This window comes from Terrapene carolina, unplaced genomic scaffold, assembly GCF_002925995.2.
Source record: "Terrapene carolina triunguis isolate 2854851 unplaced genomic scaffold, T_m_triunguis-2.0 Scaffold95, whole genome shotgun sequence".
NCBI classification, from domain to species: domain Eukaryota; kingdom Metazoa; phylum Chordata; order Testudines; family Emydidae; genus Terrapene; species Terrapene triunguis.
In genome coordinates, this window is record NW_020664446.1 from 27,426,172 (window position 1) to 27,444,963 (window position 18,792).

Genomic DNA, 18,792 nt, shown 5'->3' on the forward strand with positions numbered 1-18,792 from the left:
CTCCCCATTTTACAGATGAGGAAGCTGAAACACTGAGATGTAAAGTGCTTTAACCAAGGTCATAGAGGAGGCCTCTGGCAGAGCTAAAGAACCCACGTCTGCTGACTCCCACTCCTGTGCCCTAACCACAAAGCCATCTTTCTCATTCATACTATTTACTGTGAAACACAAGCATGTAAATCAGATGTATGCAAATGAGAAATTATTGTGTAGAAAACAAAAGTGACAGTAAAAAAACCTCTAAATAACCCAGATGACTCAGCCCAAGGGACTCTTCCTACGTGTACATTTAAGCATGTGCATAAGGATTTGCATAGGAATGGAGCCTAAACTTCTTTATTTCTGTATCGAATGGCAACGCTTTTAACAAGACTCTGGTTACCTTTTTATCAACTACACTGAAAAAAAAAGGAACAATACTAGAGGAGTTTACATGTCTAATCAACTTCTTGCCAGACTAACTGAAGAATTCTTTGGTTAAAAGAAAACTATAATGTTAAAAGTAATATTTAAATAAATAACCTGTGCATGCTGTATGTTACTAATAACATCTTGGACTATTAAACTGGTAGCATTTAAAAGTCTAATTTGTTTCACTATTTTTGCTCTCTATTTTTTCATTTCTCAGCTCGGGCAATGAAAATAAAGTATTAGTTTCACTTTCTGATTTTCTTGCAGTAGAACAATGCTGCAGTGCAGGAGAATCGTTTGTTTAAAAAAGCAGCTCAGATTGGAATTTAAAGAAAAATCATAGAAACGTTTCTACAAGTTTTAGTTTTACAATGCATAAACTGGGGGCTAAATCTGATGAAGCAGTATGTATTTATTGAACAGCTATTATGGTCCATTTTTAACCTAGCAAGTAAACTGTATAGTTTTATATTCTTTGTATCCATTTGCCTACTGTTTCACTCTTACTTCTGTGCAGATCTGAGGACTGCAATAAATAGAATTTAAAAAAAATCTTCAGTACCTGCTTGTGGCAGAAATATAATATGAAAATTGGAGCCTTATTTTTAACCTGTGGGAAAGCTGTAACCTCCCCGCTCAAAACGTGTTTTGATAGTTTTCTAGCACGGGTTAAGCACTCCCTCCCACCACCACCAACTTCCAAATCGTTTCAAATGCTTCCAAGACCAGCAGTTTAATGCTTTTCATTGGGAGGATGCCTGCCAAAAGCGAACCACAGTCTAATTCCCTAGACTACTTCTAATATCTCCCCCTCTGTTTCAGCAGAATGTAGCTGCCAAGCCTTCTCCTCCGCAGGGAGATGGCTGTTGCTTTGCTGTGACCAGTGGGGCTGCCTGCCATCTTTTAGGCGTGCGCTCAAGAGGAGCCAGAACGGAGGAATGTGGTTTAGTCAAGGTGGCTGCTGCAGCGGCGCTTGCTGCCCCGCCAATCCTGACACGCCACTAAAGCTTGTCAGACTCAGCAGTCACCGTCTCTAAAGCAGGGGAGGCGCTTCCCCGCCCGGAGCGGCCGGAGAGGTCAGTCCTGGGGAGCGAATGCAGCATTTGGCCGCTAGAGGGTGCGTGTTGGAAAGTAAATGCCACATAGTAACCTCTCTAAATTGTCAAACACTGTAATTGTTAAAGGGCTGGAGACTGATCGCCCAGGTAACGTGAGCCCTGGACTTTTCTCTTATTTTCAGTGCCTTTGCAACGATTGTCATTTGTTAAGTTTTAATACTGTTTTGGATTTTTGTTTTGCTTTGGGTTTTGGTGTGTGTTTGTTCTTCCCCCACCCCCATAGCTTTTGGCTGCTCCTTTCCGTTTAGATCCTTATTACAGGCGACTCCAGTGCGACTAACTTCAAACGAATAAGCAAAGCAACCCTCTCCTGTTTCTCATGGTCCAACATTGACCAAACAAACTTAATCGAGATTGAAGTAATCGAGTAAACAACAGCAACAACACTGTAAGTTCAGTGAGCCCACAATACAGTTTTATTAATGTGTTCTATGCATTTGTGGTTCACACCAAAAATGGTTTTAAAGGTATTAAAGAACTGCAGTATTTAGCTGAGGTGTGCTGAAGCTGTTCCTTTTGAATCCCGCAGATAATCCAGTTATTCTGGTTTAGAATTAGTTTTGATTGAACTGGAGTGTTGTTTTTTTTAATTACCTTTGTTACTATAAAAAAGACAATTTGAGAGGAAACTATTTTTCAATAACATTTTTCAATGAGTTTTAAAATAACTTGTTTTAAGCTGTTAAACTAAATATAGTAGGAAAATATATTTTTCTATCAGATTTTATAATATTTTAGTCAAACTGATCAGTAAAACACAGATTTTAAAATATCAGCAATGAATAGATGGGTCCAAATAAAAAGAGCCTACACCTTGTCATTTTTTCTTTGACCTAATATATTGTAGAATGTGTCTCATTTATTACTTTAATTATCTTCACTACCATGGTGCTATCCATCCTGTAGTTTCTCATTAAAAAGAAAAGCTATTGTTTACTTTGCAAACAGGAAGTGCAACTTTTTTTTTTTAAAATATGAAGATGTAATTGGTAATAATCGTGGCCTTCAATGGTCTCTTGGAATATATATGTAATCACAAATTCTTTCCTGTGAATGTGAGTAAAAGTCTGGTTTCTATTTCACAGCTTCATTTAACTGAACTGTTTCTTGTACTGTTGAATTTTATATAACCCATAATGATTATTGAATATTGAAGAAAAGAGATTTCTGACAGCCTTGTTGTAGGCATATATTTGAAGAAGTAATGTGATGGTGGGATCTCGGATGGACAGGAAGGGCTGATTGACCTTGGACCCTTTCTGAATGCAGCATTGCTCAGTAAGAAGCAGTTAGTAGTTGTCTTTTCATAGTTACACGGTGTATAGGCCCACTAGAGTAACACTTCTGGAACAGTTTGGTATATTTTAAGTCTGGAGTAAGATTTACAACCTATGAGATTCACTCAGCACCCACAACTGGTAGCCTTTGACTGAATATGAAGGGGGGAAAAGTAGCTTTAACCTTCTTACTTTTAATCTAATGTGCTTCCAGATGAAACTGTTTTTTACTTCCTTGTTGCTTTGCCTTGACAGGCCTAAAAAGGAACCTGAACACTTGCCCATTGAGCTTTTGTTTGATTATTGAAAATAACATTATTGAATTGCTACTTGAAACAATAATGAAATATATTTCTCTTTAAACATATTTTAAAGGAGCCTGTTCAGTGTTGATTTGAGGACTCCCCCAGGAAAGAAAATATATTTTCTTGCAAATTCAGTGCTATATATAGAAGAGTTTTTTTCACATGATTTATAGTAGCCACCTTCTAATGCAACAGATTTTTGCTCTACTGTCTGCTAAAAATTCCCCTTTTCTAAATGTACCCTAGGTACCTCTTTCTTATTTAAATGAATAAGAACTGATTTAGTTTTTCCAGTACCACAATATATCATTTAGAAAAAGGCATTCTGGAAAATGGAATTTATATCACTTGAAATTAAACTAAAGTAATAAATCCAGGTTTCTAAAGGCAGTTTTGCTCATTTGGAATCAGACACCTCATTTGGGATTAATTGTAAAGCAGTTTTTACTATATCTTTTACGCATGATGAAGCATTTTGCATTGTGTATCGGTGAGGCATTTGAAATCTCACACATAATTTGTTGAAATTTCACTCATTCACTTACAATTTGACACTCCTGCAGGCTGCAACTCTGTAGGAGCAAGCTTTTGAGTTATAAAAATGTACTGATTGACAGGTGCTGAGAAAAGTGAGCTGTTCTCAGTGTCCTAGGAAAGCAAATTTAAGGTTGCAGTTAACTCTTTAAATGGATAAAAGTGACTTGCTATATTTGCATACTTGTCAGCATTTGAATGGCATTCAGACAGCCTTTAAACACCATTGTAATACATTTGAGCTAGGATATCTTTTTTAGAGCAGCTGTATGGGACATCTTATTGAGCTTTAAAAAAACAAAGACTGCTTCTTTCCCTCCCACATTTACATAGGGACAGTCAACACGTATGGATTAGGAGTAAATGATGGTGTAAATTATCTTCCCAAGGAACCATTTGGCCCAGGAAAATTCTTTAACATGTCTAAATAGCCTAGTGAGGATGATATAATTATGCCCTACAGGAAAGGTTGGAGCAGACGTGGAACATCCTTAATCTAGGCTATTAACATATTATTGCATATGGAGTATTCATCCTCCTGGAACCCAGGTTAGGGAAGAGAGGGTGACCCCCGCTTTCAACGTGCTATGGCTCTGATTCTCCTGCAGCCCAATGTAGCGCAGAGGGGATACGCACTGACCCTTTAACATGCTGTTGAATATGGTGCTGTGAGGGCAGAGCGGAGACCCCCTGGACTCTTATGTTACTGATGTGGTATTGTGGGGTCAGAAAGGAGACCCCCTACCAGGCCCCGCCGTGCGCGGCAGTAGCCGCCGTAGTGTCTTACTGGCATGCTCTTCTCCAATAATCACCCTGAACTGTAGCCAATTGTTGCAGGATTCGGCCGTGGAACGTTCCCGGGAGGGAAGCATTGTGACGTCAGCGCACCTACTAATCCTCCCAATTGAGGGGGAGCCTGGAGCCATGAGGTCATCGCAGCGGCCAGTGTAGCCATCCGGGCGGCGGCAGCGGCGGGGGAGGGGAGAGCAGAGAGCGGAGCAGAACGGGCAGCGGGCCCAAGCGAGGCCGACTGGGAGCCTGCCGCCGCGCTCCAGCTGTAGTGAGGCGGACGCCGAGCTCCTGCAAGCATGGAGGAGGCTGAGGCGAAGGAGCTGCAGGTCGGCTCCTGGCTACCCGTGCTGGTGGAGCAGATGGTGAACGACACGTTGGTGGTCACCTTGAGCTGCGGGGAGAGGCGCTTCACTGGAATCCTCCTAGACTGCACTAAAAAGTAGGAGCCCTCGATGCTTTGATTGTTACCCAAAATATTTCCAAGGGTGATAATTGCAACTGTGAAGTTTTTCTCTAGAGTATGGCCTGCTGTTGCACAGAGAGATCAGAGCAGCTGGGGAGGAGGAGGGATTAGGCCATAATCAGATTAAAGAGTTAAGGTTGCATTGCACATTGCAGGTGGGGGAGGGGAGGAAAGGGGAAAAAAGGGGGGGGCGTTCTTCTAAAAAAGCAAGCTCTGGATTTGGTTTCATTTTCTTTTCAAAAATCCAGTTTGGAAGGAGACTTTCAGAGGGTTGTTATCCAGTTACACTGCAAAATAAATCTGAAAATACTTCTCAGTGACCATTTTAGAGGCTTTGAAAAGAAGAAAAACCCACTGTGAAAGTATTTTAAAGTAACTCTTTTTATGGGCATAGGTTATTAGAAAAAGTGTGGCCCCCATCAAGCAGGGGAATTGACTACATCTGTTTAAGTGCTATCACTGCCGCAGAGGCTGCTAGAGTTAACGTTTTGTTTTGGAGCAGAAACTGCACATTTGTCAAGAAAAAGGTTTGGTTGAATAAAATTATTAGAACTTGACAAAGTTCTTAATGATGTTACGACTGTGCAGTAAGTCTGGGTGTGCTGGGTAGTGGTATGATACGCTTATGATGTCAGAGACTGCCATAATTATAGACTTTCTTTCTTTGTTCAGGAATACCATATGCTTCAACAGCTTTATCTTCTGAGGAAACTGACCAGTTACTTTTAATAATGCAAAAATAAAAAGGGTATGGGCATATTAGTCATGGGTTTTCTAGAACACTATACAAAAAGGATCAGTTAAGTAAAACACTTTATTTGCCATGTATTTGGAGCTAATACGCTCACTAAAAATTATTAGTGTGGTAGCAAGTCTTTGATTAGTATATAAGCATACAATGGTGGAATACTTTTTATGTGCATCAAGTTAACATGTGCTCAGCATTTGCCATGTAATCGCAAAACTGTAACAAATGATCTGTTAGACATAATGAAATGTGTAATAGCCATTTAGATTGCTGGTTAGCTGATTCTTATTTATTGTTAGTGGAGGGGTTTTTAACCTAGTTAGAAATCAATTTAATCACACACAAATATAAAGGTTTGTTATTTTTAAAGTTTCATATATGGCATATATGCTATGTTTTAGCCAATTATCTATATTATGCCTTTATTTCATCCTCTGGTGTAAAGTCCCTGGAATACATCACTGCAAGATAATGGGATCCTTCTACTAGATGAGTGGCATGAGAAGAGAAAGTGGAGGCATTAATCAAACATATGTCTTGGCTTTCCTTTAGTGTTTTATTTTCCGAGTGGGCACTATAAATGTGTCCTGCTTTTTGAAGGCCTCAATTTTTTCCTTAATACATTCCTAGACTTTGCTACAGGCTTTCCCCCTCCCCACCCCCACCCAGCAGTGCAAAACCATTATCCTTTGACAATTATCCTACCGGTATTATCTCTTAATTACAGGTGCCAGAAAACAGTAATACTAAAGTCATGTGAGTTAACATATGGCTTCATGTTAATTTTATCCATCTACCTCATTGTCTACAGTATGTGAAAGCGCTCAACTCAAACATTTTAAACTAAGATGCAGCTAAATGGGTGTTCACGTGTTTTCCTTCTCATTGTCCAAGTAGCCTGCTAGCATTACTAATATCAAAGCTCCCTAGAAATCCTCGCATTATGTAGTCAGCCATTGGAGAAAGACTGCAGCTTTATTGATTTCTCTCTGTCATTGAAGACTCTGAAGCCAATAATGTAGGTTCAATTCCAACATTTGAAGCTTTCCATTCTGGAATTGCTACAGTGATCTTGTTACCATTCTTCTGCCTTCCCTCAGAGGCTTGCCCTATTAAAATGCCAATGCTTTTCAGTTTTTGTTGCTCATCTTAAATCCTCAGGGTGGTGTTTTTGGGGTTTGTTTCTTTGGTGTTTGTTTGTTTTATTTATTTATTTATTGGATGGCCTTCTGATGTTCTTCTCTTCTTATTTAATTTTGGTTGTGGATTCTACTGCAGCAGCAGGGTACCATGGCCACGTCTTCTGCCACAGTGCCATCATGAATATATTGTACCCACCTTGAAGTGGTCAAGACCTCTCCTGACATTGATGATAGTTGCCCCTGAAACTCGTATGCTAATTTTATTGAGAGTAGGGGTGATGTTCACACACAGGATGCTTTATTTCATTACAATGAACTTAAAGAATTGTAAGACAATTAATAATAAAATATCCTTCCAGACAGTAATGCTTGTTGTACTATTAACTTGAAAACTTAAAAAAAGATGGGCAGGATTTCATTTCATTTCTATTTGTTCATTTGTATTTACATTCTGAGCTAGGGCAGACTGTTGATTATACATTTATTGGGTAGTCATTTTCACTCTGGCAAAATTTGCCAGTCACTCCCTGGACAAGGGACATGTGAAATGAGACTTTTTATTCTCATTTTTACAAAATGCTGAATAGTTATCACTTCCCCAGACCACTTCAGATTTTCCATAATTTTTGGGGCCAGATTTGCAAATGTATTTTGGTGCCTTGACATGCAGGTAGGAATTTTTAAATTCTAAAATGGATTAGGTGTCTAACTCCTATTGTTTTAATGACTGCTATGCACCTAACCCATTTAAAACACTTTTGAAAATCCCACTAGAAACCTATTTGCATTTTTGGGCACTTAAATGTCTTTAAAAATATGACCCTCAGGGTCCTAAATCACTTTTGAAAATGGGACTTATGCTTCTAAGTTGCCTTGGCACTCTTCAAAATTTTACTTGTGGTGCCTAGCCCTCTTTTTTTCCCCTTTAACCTTTTGTGATGATTTTCCTCTTCAGTGGGAACAATAAGCTACTCCTCCATTTCTAATATGCCTCTTTTAAGGCACTTAAGCTAGGTGTATGCTACAAAATTTTGTTGGCATAGCTATGTCTGTCAGGGATGTGGGGGGAAAAAACCCCCACCCCCTAACCAACATAGTTGTGATTGTAAACCCCCCAGCGTAAATGCTTCTGTTGGTGTAGTTAATGTCATTCGGGGAGGTGTTTTTACTATGCCTGCAGAAAAACCATTCTATGGCGCATGCTGTGCGTACACTGGGGCTATGCCAGTATAGCTGTATCAGCAAAGGCTGTGTAATGTAGATGAGCCCTTAGGATACTTTCAGAATTCCCCTCTGCCATTTCTAAGGAATGTTAATGTATGTTCACACTATCACCAGTCCACAAGTTCCTGGCAGAATCAGTTACCTTAAAAATAATCTGAACTTGTGGAGTCCTCTCTTAAAGAGGGTAAAAACCCTCCAATTATCTGACAAATCAGATACCCACATCCTGATGATATTTAACTAATACATCCATTTTTGCTATGTGATTATATAAAGTCTCTTTCTGATAGGGAGAGGGGTAAGGAATCCAAAATGGATTTAAGGCAAAAAAATTGGGTTCTCTTTCCTGATTATGTGTAACCAATGTTAATTAGAAATAGGGTAACGTGGACCCCAAAAAAAGCATTTCTTGTAGAACTCTTTCTATTTCTTTGTGATCATTGATCCCATCTTGGTGTTTACCTGCTATCACAAAGCTAAACAGAGGTACTTCTGATGTCCATCTTTAGTCTCTTTAAAAACAGAAATACTGCTGAAGATCTTTGAGATGACCCTTGTGATGTTCCATTGATTCAATAATATTGGCTATGCTTCAGCCATCTTGCAAGGAGATTCAGTAAAACAATTGGGAGCCTAACCCTTTCCTTTAAGTGAGGTTGTGTTAGGGGCTGGAAGATAGCTTTTTTTTTTTTTTTTTTTCCCCTTCCAGCATCTAGTAGGGATGAGAAACTTTTAATCCCTCTAGCCGGAGGCTGATATGGAACAGGGAATCCCTGAGCCATGTACAGTACTTGGCTACAGTACATGGCAGTTAGACCTTTTCAACAGGGTTTGGATCATGGATCTTGTTGGTTGGTGAGTCTCCCTTCTTGCAGGCCCCTGCTTAATATTTCAGTCAGTCTACCTAGCTATAGGCGAATGAATATTGTGCCATATACTGGAGTATCTAGGTACCAATGGGGCTAGTTCTCTTGTTAGTAGGTGTCCAGTAACCATCTCATACCCTTATTTAGGTGCTGACCTTGCAATAATCTATACAGGTAGACTCCTGGCTCCTTGTGGAGCCCCAATTACTTCATTGGGCCTCCCCATGGATGTAAGGGTTCTCTTGTGTGGATCAGACTGGAGGATTGGGGCCCTACTGCCGTGAAAACTTTGGCCAAGATTTTCAAGGGTGACTTGTGGGATCTCATTTGAGTGCCAGTTTAGACAGCTTAAAGAGGCTGGGCACTCGGTAACTTCTGAAAATCAGGCTGCTTTACAGTGTCTCAGTTTAGGCACCCAAAATCACTAGTTGCCCAAAAACTTTAAGGTCAAGATTCCCGTGGTAGCTTTCAATAGCACAAAATAATGGACACTAATCTTGCTTATCTGTTGATTTGGCTACTGAAAGTAGAGCTAGAACATGCCAGTGAAGAATCTGCACTTATTCTGCTGCAGTGGAAGATGGATCTATTTACAAACCAGATGCCTAATGTAACATTGAAGTACTAGATTTTGCTTCCATAAGAAAAGTTCAAACTCAAGCAATACTGTTGGCCCCACAAAAAGCAAGAAAATTCTTAGTATTGTAAAGCCACTTAATGTCCTGTCGAGAGCAAGGGGCTAGAGCAAGACTGCATCTGAAACCCTTTACATATTGTGTCTCTATGGCCAAAGCTTGAAAAATAAACTTGCTTGGAAGCTTTCTTGGGTAAATGCCACTGAGTTCTGCAGAACCTAAACTTTACTTTTCTTTCCTTTTTTTTTGGTATGAAGTTTCTAACGCTTAGGTTCCTGCGCTGATTAGGCCTCAACTGGAGTATTGTGTCCAGTTCTGGGTAGCACATTTCGGGAAAGATATGGACAAACTGGAGAGAGCTCAGAGAAGAGCAACAAAAATGATTAAAGGTCTAGAAAACATGACTATGAGGGAAGATTGAAAAAAATTGGGTTTGTTTAGTCTGGAGAAGAGAAGACAGAGAGGACATGACAGTTTTCAAGTACATAAAAGGTTGTTAGAAGGAGCAGGGAGAAAAATTATTGTTCTTAACTTCTGAGGGTACGATAAGAAGCAATGGGCTTAAATTGCAGCAATTGAGGTTTAGGTTGGACATTAGGAAAAACTTCCTAACTGTCAGGGTGGTTAAGCACTAGAATAAATTGCCTAGGGAGGCTGTGGAATATCCATCATTGGGGATTTTTAAGAGCAGGTTGGACAAACACCTGTCAGGGATGGTCTAGATAATACGTAGTCCTGCCTTGAGTGCAGGGGACTGGACTAGATGACCTCTTGAGGTCCCTTCCAGTTCTGAGAGTCTATGATTCAGCCCTATCAAGGGGGTGGGTCTTTTCTGCTGCTGCTTAGAGCTTTAATAAAGAACAGCAGAGTGAAAGCTGGCCAGAGTCCTGTCAAACTTTCTGCTACTATTCAGAAGCCTGCTGGCAGCAGTGAAACTGACAAGATTCAGGCAGTTCCATGTTGCTGTTTGGGACAGGTGAGCAACAGGAGCTATTCTTCCAGAGGAAAGTTTGGAGTGGGGTGAGGGTGGGGTGGAGAGATGATGAGAATAGAGTAGATGCCGCAGCCAAAAGTTAGAGGAAAGGGAGAACAGAAGAGATCTCACCCCACCTTGCATCAGCCAAGAAATGTTGCATTCATTTCTCTCCTCTAGTAATTAGAGGGGTTCTTTTTGTAGTGGGGATGGTAGGTTAGCACTCCACATGTATCAGAAATCTACTATCTGGAGGCTAAGATTAAAGCTAAAGCCTCCCAGCTGGGTCCAGGATGGAACTCTGCTAGCAATCCTAGCACCCTTCCCTTTCCCAGCATTGGAGGGGTGTGTGTGTGTGTCTGGAGAATAAAGGCCTGCATCTCATGTCTTTGGCTAATAAACACAGTCCTTTGGGGGTATATGTGGGGGTGAGGGGGAAAGAGGGAGATTGATGCAATATGAAAAAAATGTAGTTCTGGGAGGAAGAAGTGAAGGGCAGTGAAAACAACATGGAGAAAAGAGACCTCATGATCTATTGTAGGAATAAAAAGAGTAGGGTAAAACAAGGAAGGGAAAGGTGGTGTTTTTAAAAACTGAAAAATCTAGGGAGGTGTAGTATATTAAAAAAAAAAAAGTGCTAAGTAGAAAGCTGACTGTTAGTGCTATAACTAAAAACAGTACAGAACTGGTTTATTTCTTTCAATATGTGGTGTGTGGCTTTGGGAAGTGTGGTGGCACAGGAATCTTTCACCCTGGCTAGTAGGATTTACCCAGACACCTTTTTTCTAAGCCTTGCCTGTGGCCATCAGCATCACAGGAATTTGCACATACAATCCATATTTTTCTGACCGTGAAGGAACAGATGTATCTCTTCAAAGGAAAATACCATTTCAAGATCACAGCTTCTGGACCTAAGCTTATGTAGGAAGCATGAGCTGCTGCTGCTGCTTCCCCCACCCTCTAACCATACACCCCCTTTATCCTTTAACTCATGCACTGAGAGGAGGGCATAAAAACAAAACAAAAAATGGTAATCGTGTATCGGTATAGAATAATCTTCCAAGAAATGCCTGCGCTTGCCTGCATATGGGGACACTCTTTTAAACAACATGCACTCAGACTTTACTGGGACTGACTATAACTCTTATCAGTTCAAAACACTGATTTCTGTGTGGATTTTGGTTTGTCATCTTGAGTTTAATAAATGTGAAACCCAAGTTCACATCCTAGCTTAGTATTTATATTAATGAAGGACTATAACCTGGTTGGCTGCATTTGCAATGTTCTTGCTAGCAAGACTGGCCAATTTTGATGTAATCTAAATTATAAAGAGCTGAATCTTAATTATGTGTGGGTTTAAACACTTCCAAAACAGAGGATGGTGTTGCCTGTCTCCAGGGAGAGAGGGGATTGAGGAAATTATAGTTCCATTTTGGCTGTGCATGTCCCAGAAGGCTAAGACTAAAAACTGAATTCATGTCCTGTAGTACATGTTGGTGCCTATAATACCCAGACACTTTCACATGCCCCTAAGCTCAAGAAAATGAAAATGCAGAGTCTGTTACTGAGCAGATTTGAATATGCTGCATCAATAATGACATTTTATATATCTGCACATTAAATTCGTGCAGGTCTGGAGAAAAAACTAGGTTTAGCTAGGTTTGTGTTACTCTGTGTAAGACTTTATTAAAAACTGAAGTGTGGTAATGGAAGTATGTTTCATGAAATGTACTTAATATTATGTAGTAGGTGATAAGTTTTAATTATGCAGTTTATTTGAAGAGGTCTATGCCAGTCCAGAAATTGTTCAGCTGCAGGCTGATCAGAAAATAAAGTAATTCTGTGTGGGGTTATTTTTAATCGTTCTGCAGCTAAACTTGTTTAGAGTAACTTACATTTGTAGCAGTTTTCCAAAAGAAATAAGAAGGTATAAAATAATGGAAGTTCTACTCATTGAGTGCCTCTATTAAATCACATTGGCCTATTGGTCACATGGCCTTTTTACATTTGTGATTGAACAGAGGGGAGTAGCGTACGGTGATGAGGGCCAGATAAGTATCTAGACAAATGTAAGGACTAGTCACTATGAACTCATCCTCCCTAGCTCCTTTGGATGAGTGATGGGGCTGGTAGATGGTCAGAACTTCACAAACTGGGGAGTTGGTGGCAAAGGCAACACAATCTTTGGACTTGTCCTCTCATCCCAAAGGTAAACTGGTAGGGAGATTTGAAAGGAAATTTTTTTTCCTCAAAACTAATTTAAAAATCCCCAACATGAACAAAGCAAATGTAGGCTGACTTTGTGGGAAAAAGCAGCAAAATATGGCCCCTCAGGATAACATAGTCCCCTCAGTTGTCTCTTTTGGATTCAGACCATATACTACAGTATTGAGTATTACTTGCCCAGTAGTCTGCAGTACTATGGTATCTTGTCCAAAGCTACGAAACACAATAAATACTAGGGGAATTCTGCACCAAAAAAATTCTGCACAAAATATTTTAATAATTCTGCATATTTTATTTGTCAAAGTAACACAATTTAATCATGCCAGTTTCATGTTGGTAATTTATATCAAAATACCTGCCAGCAACTGTCTGAAACAATACAGATGACAAAAAAGATTCAGGAAATGTTTTTTTTTGGTTTTTGGACAAATAGATTCCCTACTAGGCCTATAAATACAGAACTCGGAGTAATAATTCATTTAAACTACAATATAGAAACATTTCCCGCACCCCTCAGAAGCAGTGCAAAGGCTTGGGGGAGTCAGGAGTAACAGAGGAGCTGAGGGAGAGGGAAGTTCTTGGTGGGGAGGAGCCTGGGGATGAACTTGGAGGGTTGTTGAGTGTGGGTGGTGGGAGAAGTATGGAACAGGGTGTTTTTTGGGCAGGGAGGGATTGTTAGGGAGCTTCCACCATGCATTCTCTAGCTGACCCCTAGCCTCTCTCAATCGGTCAGCAGCTGGGGCTGGCCCAGTAGTGGCTGCTCTCTGTTCTGGTGCCACAGTGGCCCCTAGTGGGAGACAGGCATAACTGCAGCACCTTTCCAGGGGAATGTATTTTCTGCAGGGAAGCGGGGAGGGAAATGCATGGCACATGAATTCTGCACATATGCAGTAGTGCAGAATTCCCCCAGGAGTAAATAGAGAAAATTGTCTTCTCTTGAGGGCCTCTATTTCACTGCCATTGCCTTCACCACCAATCTGAAGTTATTTAAGATATAAAGAGTTCAACTTTCACTTGCTTTGTTTTGTGCTATAATCCTCAAACAAATCTTTGGGATGGGAATAAACTCAGTCAGTAGACTAGAAAGATGTTGCCAGTCTGTACTTAGCTCATTTCAATGCAATTATGATTGTGGTGGCAGCTTTATGTAGGCAGATTCAAAACCAAAATGATCAATTTAAACTTCCATCTGGAAACAAACCTGAAAGCCAAGGTAGACTGTGGTGCTACCCCACCTTAAGTTTCCCAAGGCTTTGTGTAGCCTTGCAGAGAGTGCATCGCCAATACTCTAATCTCAGTGTGACACAGCCGGGGACAACTATGAACCTCGCTACATACAAACCCTTTCCCAAAAAGCTGTCTGGGCCACGGCAGCTGCTACCCGAGAATGCTGGAGCAACCAGGGATCTAAAATAGCCCCTGAATTGCAAATCTGAGTAATTAACAGCCTGGGCAGTCCCTCAGTCAGAGGCTTGTAGTTTCTCCCAAACCACCAGCATTATTTGAGGCTGGGCAGGGCTGGACCTCAGCCAGTCAAAGGATTGAACTGCTGCGTGGGGGCTGGTCATATGGCAGCAATGTGACTACTTCTAGATTGCACAGAGCTGACATTAGGGACTATCACTTTACTACAGTTTTGTATAGAGCCTAGCGCAGTGAGGCCCCCGCCTGGTTGAGCCTTCTGGGCACTACAACAATATAAATGTTAACTAATTGTCAGCTCAACCCTTATTGCAGAGCTATCCCTTGATTGGTTTAAGGAATGGTTAAAGCACAGAGGGTAAGCCCAGGCAGACCCCCATTCATTCATACTAGTTCAGTGACTTCACTAAACTTTCTCAAATCAGGGACCTTTGGGTTGGGTTAATTACGTGCACTCACTCTCCGGCATTGCAATCTGGCCGTATATCAGTCTCCATCTGCTATAGCTGGCTGACCTTTACCATTAGCACTTTTATAGATCTTAATTACTCTTTTTTAAATGTTTTTTACTTTACTATGATTGTCAACTTTGGGATGCAGATTAGGGTACTGAGGCTCATCTAATCAGTGCCAAATTTACTAATTGTAATCCACAATTCTGATGATTCTCCCCAGAAACTGTTGTTGTCCCACTTCTCAGGAGAAGTTTAATACTCGAGTGCTAGGCCTTGGTCTACTAAAACTTCATTACTCTTGCAAAACATGCCATAGCAAAGTCACTGACCTTATAAAGGACTGGATCATAGTAAATTTACTCATACGTATTCTGGTGATTTCAGTGGGATTGCTCATGTGAGTTAGGCTAGTAGGATCAAGCCTTTAGAGAATCGACAAGGCCTGAACTTGCTTGCTTTAATGACTCTGGTAGTTCTGTTTAAACCCTTGGGCCTACTTGTAAGAGTAAGGTAAACAGAATTTATCTTCTAATGGAGTGGAATAGAGGAAAATTCCTCCATTGCATAGTTTTATTTGGTCAAGCCAGAACCGTTCCACTTAACTGAATAAATAAAGTATCACACAGTTCCGACCAAAGCTGTATGAATAATAGCACTATATTGGTTTCCATTATAAGCTCCACTAATACCTCAGGTTCGATGCGCAACTTATGGTTGCTTTATAGCAAATATGTTAGCAGAGTCTGTCACTTTAAAACTTTTAATTCTCAGGTTTGACTTTTCTTTTTTCGTAAAGCTCTCAAAACAAAATAGCTTAGTTTTAAATTATATTTTGCAGGCAGTTTAGTCCTTTTTCCTGTAGACTAAGCTAATTTTCTTCTAATTTGGAAAGTAAATGTCACCTAGACAAGGTATCTAAATATAAAAATGGTCAAGATGTCATAATCTCTCTGCAAGTAAATGGAAAGGAAATGTTCTTTCTAGAAAAGGCAAATTAAAACTTTATAGTCATCCAGTTACTAAATTATTTGAACTCTTAAAGAACAAAGAATAGCGATGAGTCGGTGCCAAAATTAAGGGCCAATTCCTGCTTTCGTGACTTATGGAAGCAATTTCTTTTTTCCCTGGTGGGTTTTCTCTCACAAATCAGGTAAGAAGGGTTTGGCCTGTAATTAACAATGTCTGCAAAAACAAAACTGAAACCAGTGTACAGTTACCATAATAAATTGGAGGAGTGTGTGCATGCTGGTTTGTGTTAGGAAGTGGGGGGAGTGTCAGTGAGTTTATAAGGCTATTCCAGTCTTGGGAAGAAAGCCACCATCTCTCTTCTTTAATATCTGATTGTATGCGACCTCCACTAATGCTCCTCTAGGAAGAAGTGTTTCATTACTTTGGTGTGCAGCTGTCATCTGAAACAGCAGTAGCCTAAAAAGATCTGCAGTGAGAGTGTGAGCTTTACCCTTCCAGCGAAAAGTTCCACCCTGGGGATATGGTGCTGAGAAAGAAATACAGCAGCCTTACCAGTCAGGTCTGAAGGCACCTACTGGAGGCAAAGCAGGAGATGCTCCTGGGTGATCAGCAGCACGTGCAGTCAAACTGACTCAGTCAGCTTGCCTATTCCAACTCCTCGCAGCTAACTATACTCCTATCCCCTTAGGTTCTTTGTGCTGCTGTCTGGAAGGGATTGGACATGAGGTTGAGGGAGTTTCCGTACTTCTCAATTATTCTCTGAGCTGGGGATGCCAAAGCCTCTTTCTGCTGGCCCATGTTGGCACCTGCCTCCCCCTCTTTATGCAGGAGTTGATCACTGAAGGTAGCAGGAAGGAAAGAGAGCACTAGAGAGAAGATTATATAATCTGAAGGTAAAGCGGCCTGTGGAACATGCTCTACCTTCCGTTTTTTGTTAGTTTCTCAGAGCTTAATTTGTAAAACATTTAACATTTATTTATTTATGAAGTTAGAACACTTGCTTGACAGTGCATGCTCTAGTAACTGTATGTTGAGCCTTGCACTGTAACAGGCTGTTCTTATGGAGATACACCTATCTCATAGAACTGGAAGGGACCCTGAAAGGTCATTGAGTCCAGCCCCCTGCCTTCACTAGCAGGACCAACTACTCATTTTGCCCCAGATCCCTAAGTGGCCCCCTCAAGGATTGAACTCTCAACCCTGGGTTTAGTAGGCCAATGCTCAAACCACTGAGCTATCCCTTCCCCCAAAGCTACCTGAAAACTTCTTTTCTACTGAAACTTTCCATTGTGTTTCTGCCCAGAGGTAGAAAACTACTTTGGAAAAACCCAAGCACAAGACAGCAAGCCTTTCTTTATTTTATTTTAGAAATTGTAACTCAAAAGTACCTCCCTTTACCAAGCTGAAACTTTCACTTCTTAAAAAAGAAAAGAACCCCAGCCCTTTATTTTCAGACACAAAGAAAGGGTGTAGTAACAATAGCTTGTTGCAGATCATATTGCTCCCAATGAACGTGAAAATTAAAATGTTTCAGGTATGTCAGCCAAGTATATGGGGACTGTACTACACTGACCACTCTAATTGCTATTTGATGGGTTAGTTTTATATAATAACCTGAAAGCTGAGGAGGATGTGGGACAAAAGAAGGGGAAAGCGGATAAGGAGAAGTCTGGATGTCTTGGGTGGGGAGAGACAGTGTAGCTATGTCTTGATAAGAGAGAATTGTGGGATATGACAAATGTCATGTAGAAACTCATAGGATCACGGCCGGCTCCAGGGTTTTGGCCGCCCCAAGCAGCCCCCCCCCAAAAAAAAAAGCCGCGATCATGATCGCGACCTGCGGCGGCAATTTGGCAGGAGGTCCATCGCTCCCAGCGGAAAGGAGGGACCGTCCGCCGAATAGCTGGACCTGCCGCCCCGCTCCGGAGTGGCCGCCCCAAGCACCTGCTTGCCAAGCTGGTGCCTGGAGCTGGCCCTGGATAGGATAAAAATAGCTCATCTAGGTCTTTGTTAGAGAGGATGATCACCATTACAAGGAGAATGTTGCCTGCTTCCAATCACGTAAGAATGGAAGGCCTTTCTATTAGTAAAGGACTGTGGTTTTAAAGAAGGTCATTGCTGCTAAAACTGATCTTTTAATATAAAGTCCAATAGGAAATCTTCCCCCAAGTCCCAGTGGTGCTGAGAGCCATTGAACCAAACTGTCAGCCCTCTCTATGATGGAAACCACTTTAAGCCAGGAGGTGTGGCAGCACCCCGAGTTCCAGTATTTATGGCAAGACCTGGCTTGTCTCAAAGTACATGGTGAAGTTTAGAGCTTAAAAATATGGCTACACGTTTCATGCTATATTTCTTGTTGGAGTCAAAATATTGGAGAAAAGGGTTGAATTGGAGTTATTTAAAAACAAAATTTTGTGTCTGGGATGTCTTGCTGCTGAAATTTGATCCAGAAAGAACACAGCGTGGCTCTTGAGTTTTCAGGCCCACAGAAAAACTATTGTATTCCTTGTTAAAGGAATACATGTCGTTTCATATATGGAACCACTGAGACAATAAACATGGAACCTCATGATGGCCCCCTTTTTTTTTTTTTTTCTTTTTAAAAGAAGTGACTATTTTACAAAACTTGCAATTTACTTATTCCTCAGTCTGTCAAGAACAGACTGGGCATTAATAGGTCAGTGGAACATAATGCTCTCCTGGCTTAATAAAACCTAAGCACAAAGTAGAATTTCATATTGCAAAGAGTCATTTTGTCAGACTCATGTGTTCATAGAAAATCTGTCTCCCATTAATCCTTTGTTGCTGTTCTGCAGAGAAAGGTAAGGCTGAGAATTCAGTGCAGAGGTCACGTTGGACTTTCCACCCAAAAAGTAGATTATAATATATATATTGAGATATACCTATCTCATAGAACTGGAAGGCACCTTGAAAGGTCATCGAGTCCAGCCCCCTGCCTTCACTAGCAGGACCAAGTAGTGATTTTTGCCCCAGATCCCTAAGTGGCCCTCTCGAGGATTGAACTCACAACCCTGGGTTTAGCAGGCCAATGCTCAAACCACTGAGCTATCCCTCCCCCCTAGGGGTTTAAGCTGGCCTGCTAAACCCAGGGTTGTGAGGGAGAAACCCTCCCCAGCTTATACACTCTATATGTTTTGAGATGGCACTTAACAGGATAAAATTAGCTGCTGTTTCAAAATGAAGGGAAAATGTTGACTTCTTAGTGCATTGG

General features: G+C 40.9%; 1 protein-coding gene across 1 annotated transcript in view; it reads left to right on the forward strand.

The window, feature by feature from the left end:
• The first annotated feature begins 1,564 nt into the window (after positions 1-1,564).
• PWWP2B (PWWP domain containing 2B) overlaps positions 1,565-18,792 on the forward strand; it is a 41,301-nt gene continuing 24,073 nt past the window's right edge. The window contains exons 1-2 of the mRNA XM_024215603.1: positions 1,565-1,616; positions 4,483-4,876. Coding sequence (XP_024071371.1) covers positions 4,734-4,876 — 143 coding nt within the window. The 5' untranslated portion in view covers positions 1,565-1,616; positions 4,483-4,733. The remainder of the gene's footprint in view (positions 1,617-4,482; positions 4,877-18,792) is intronic.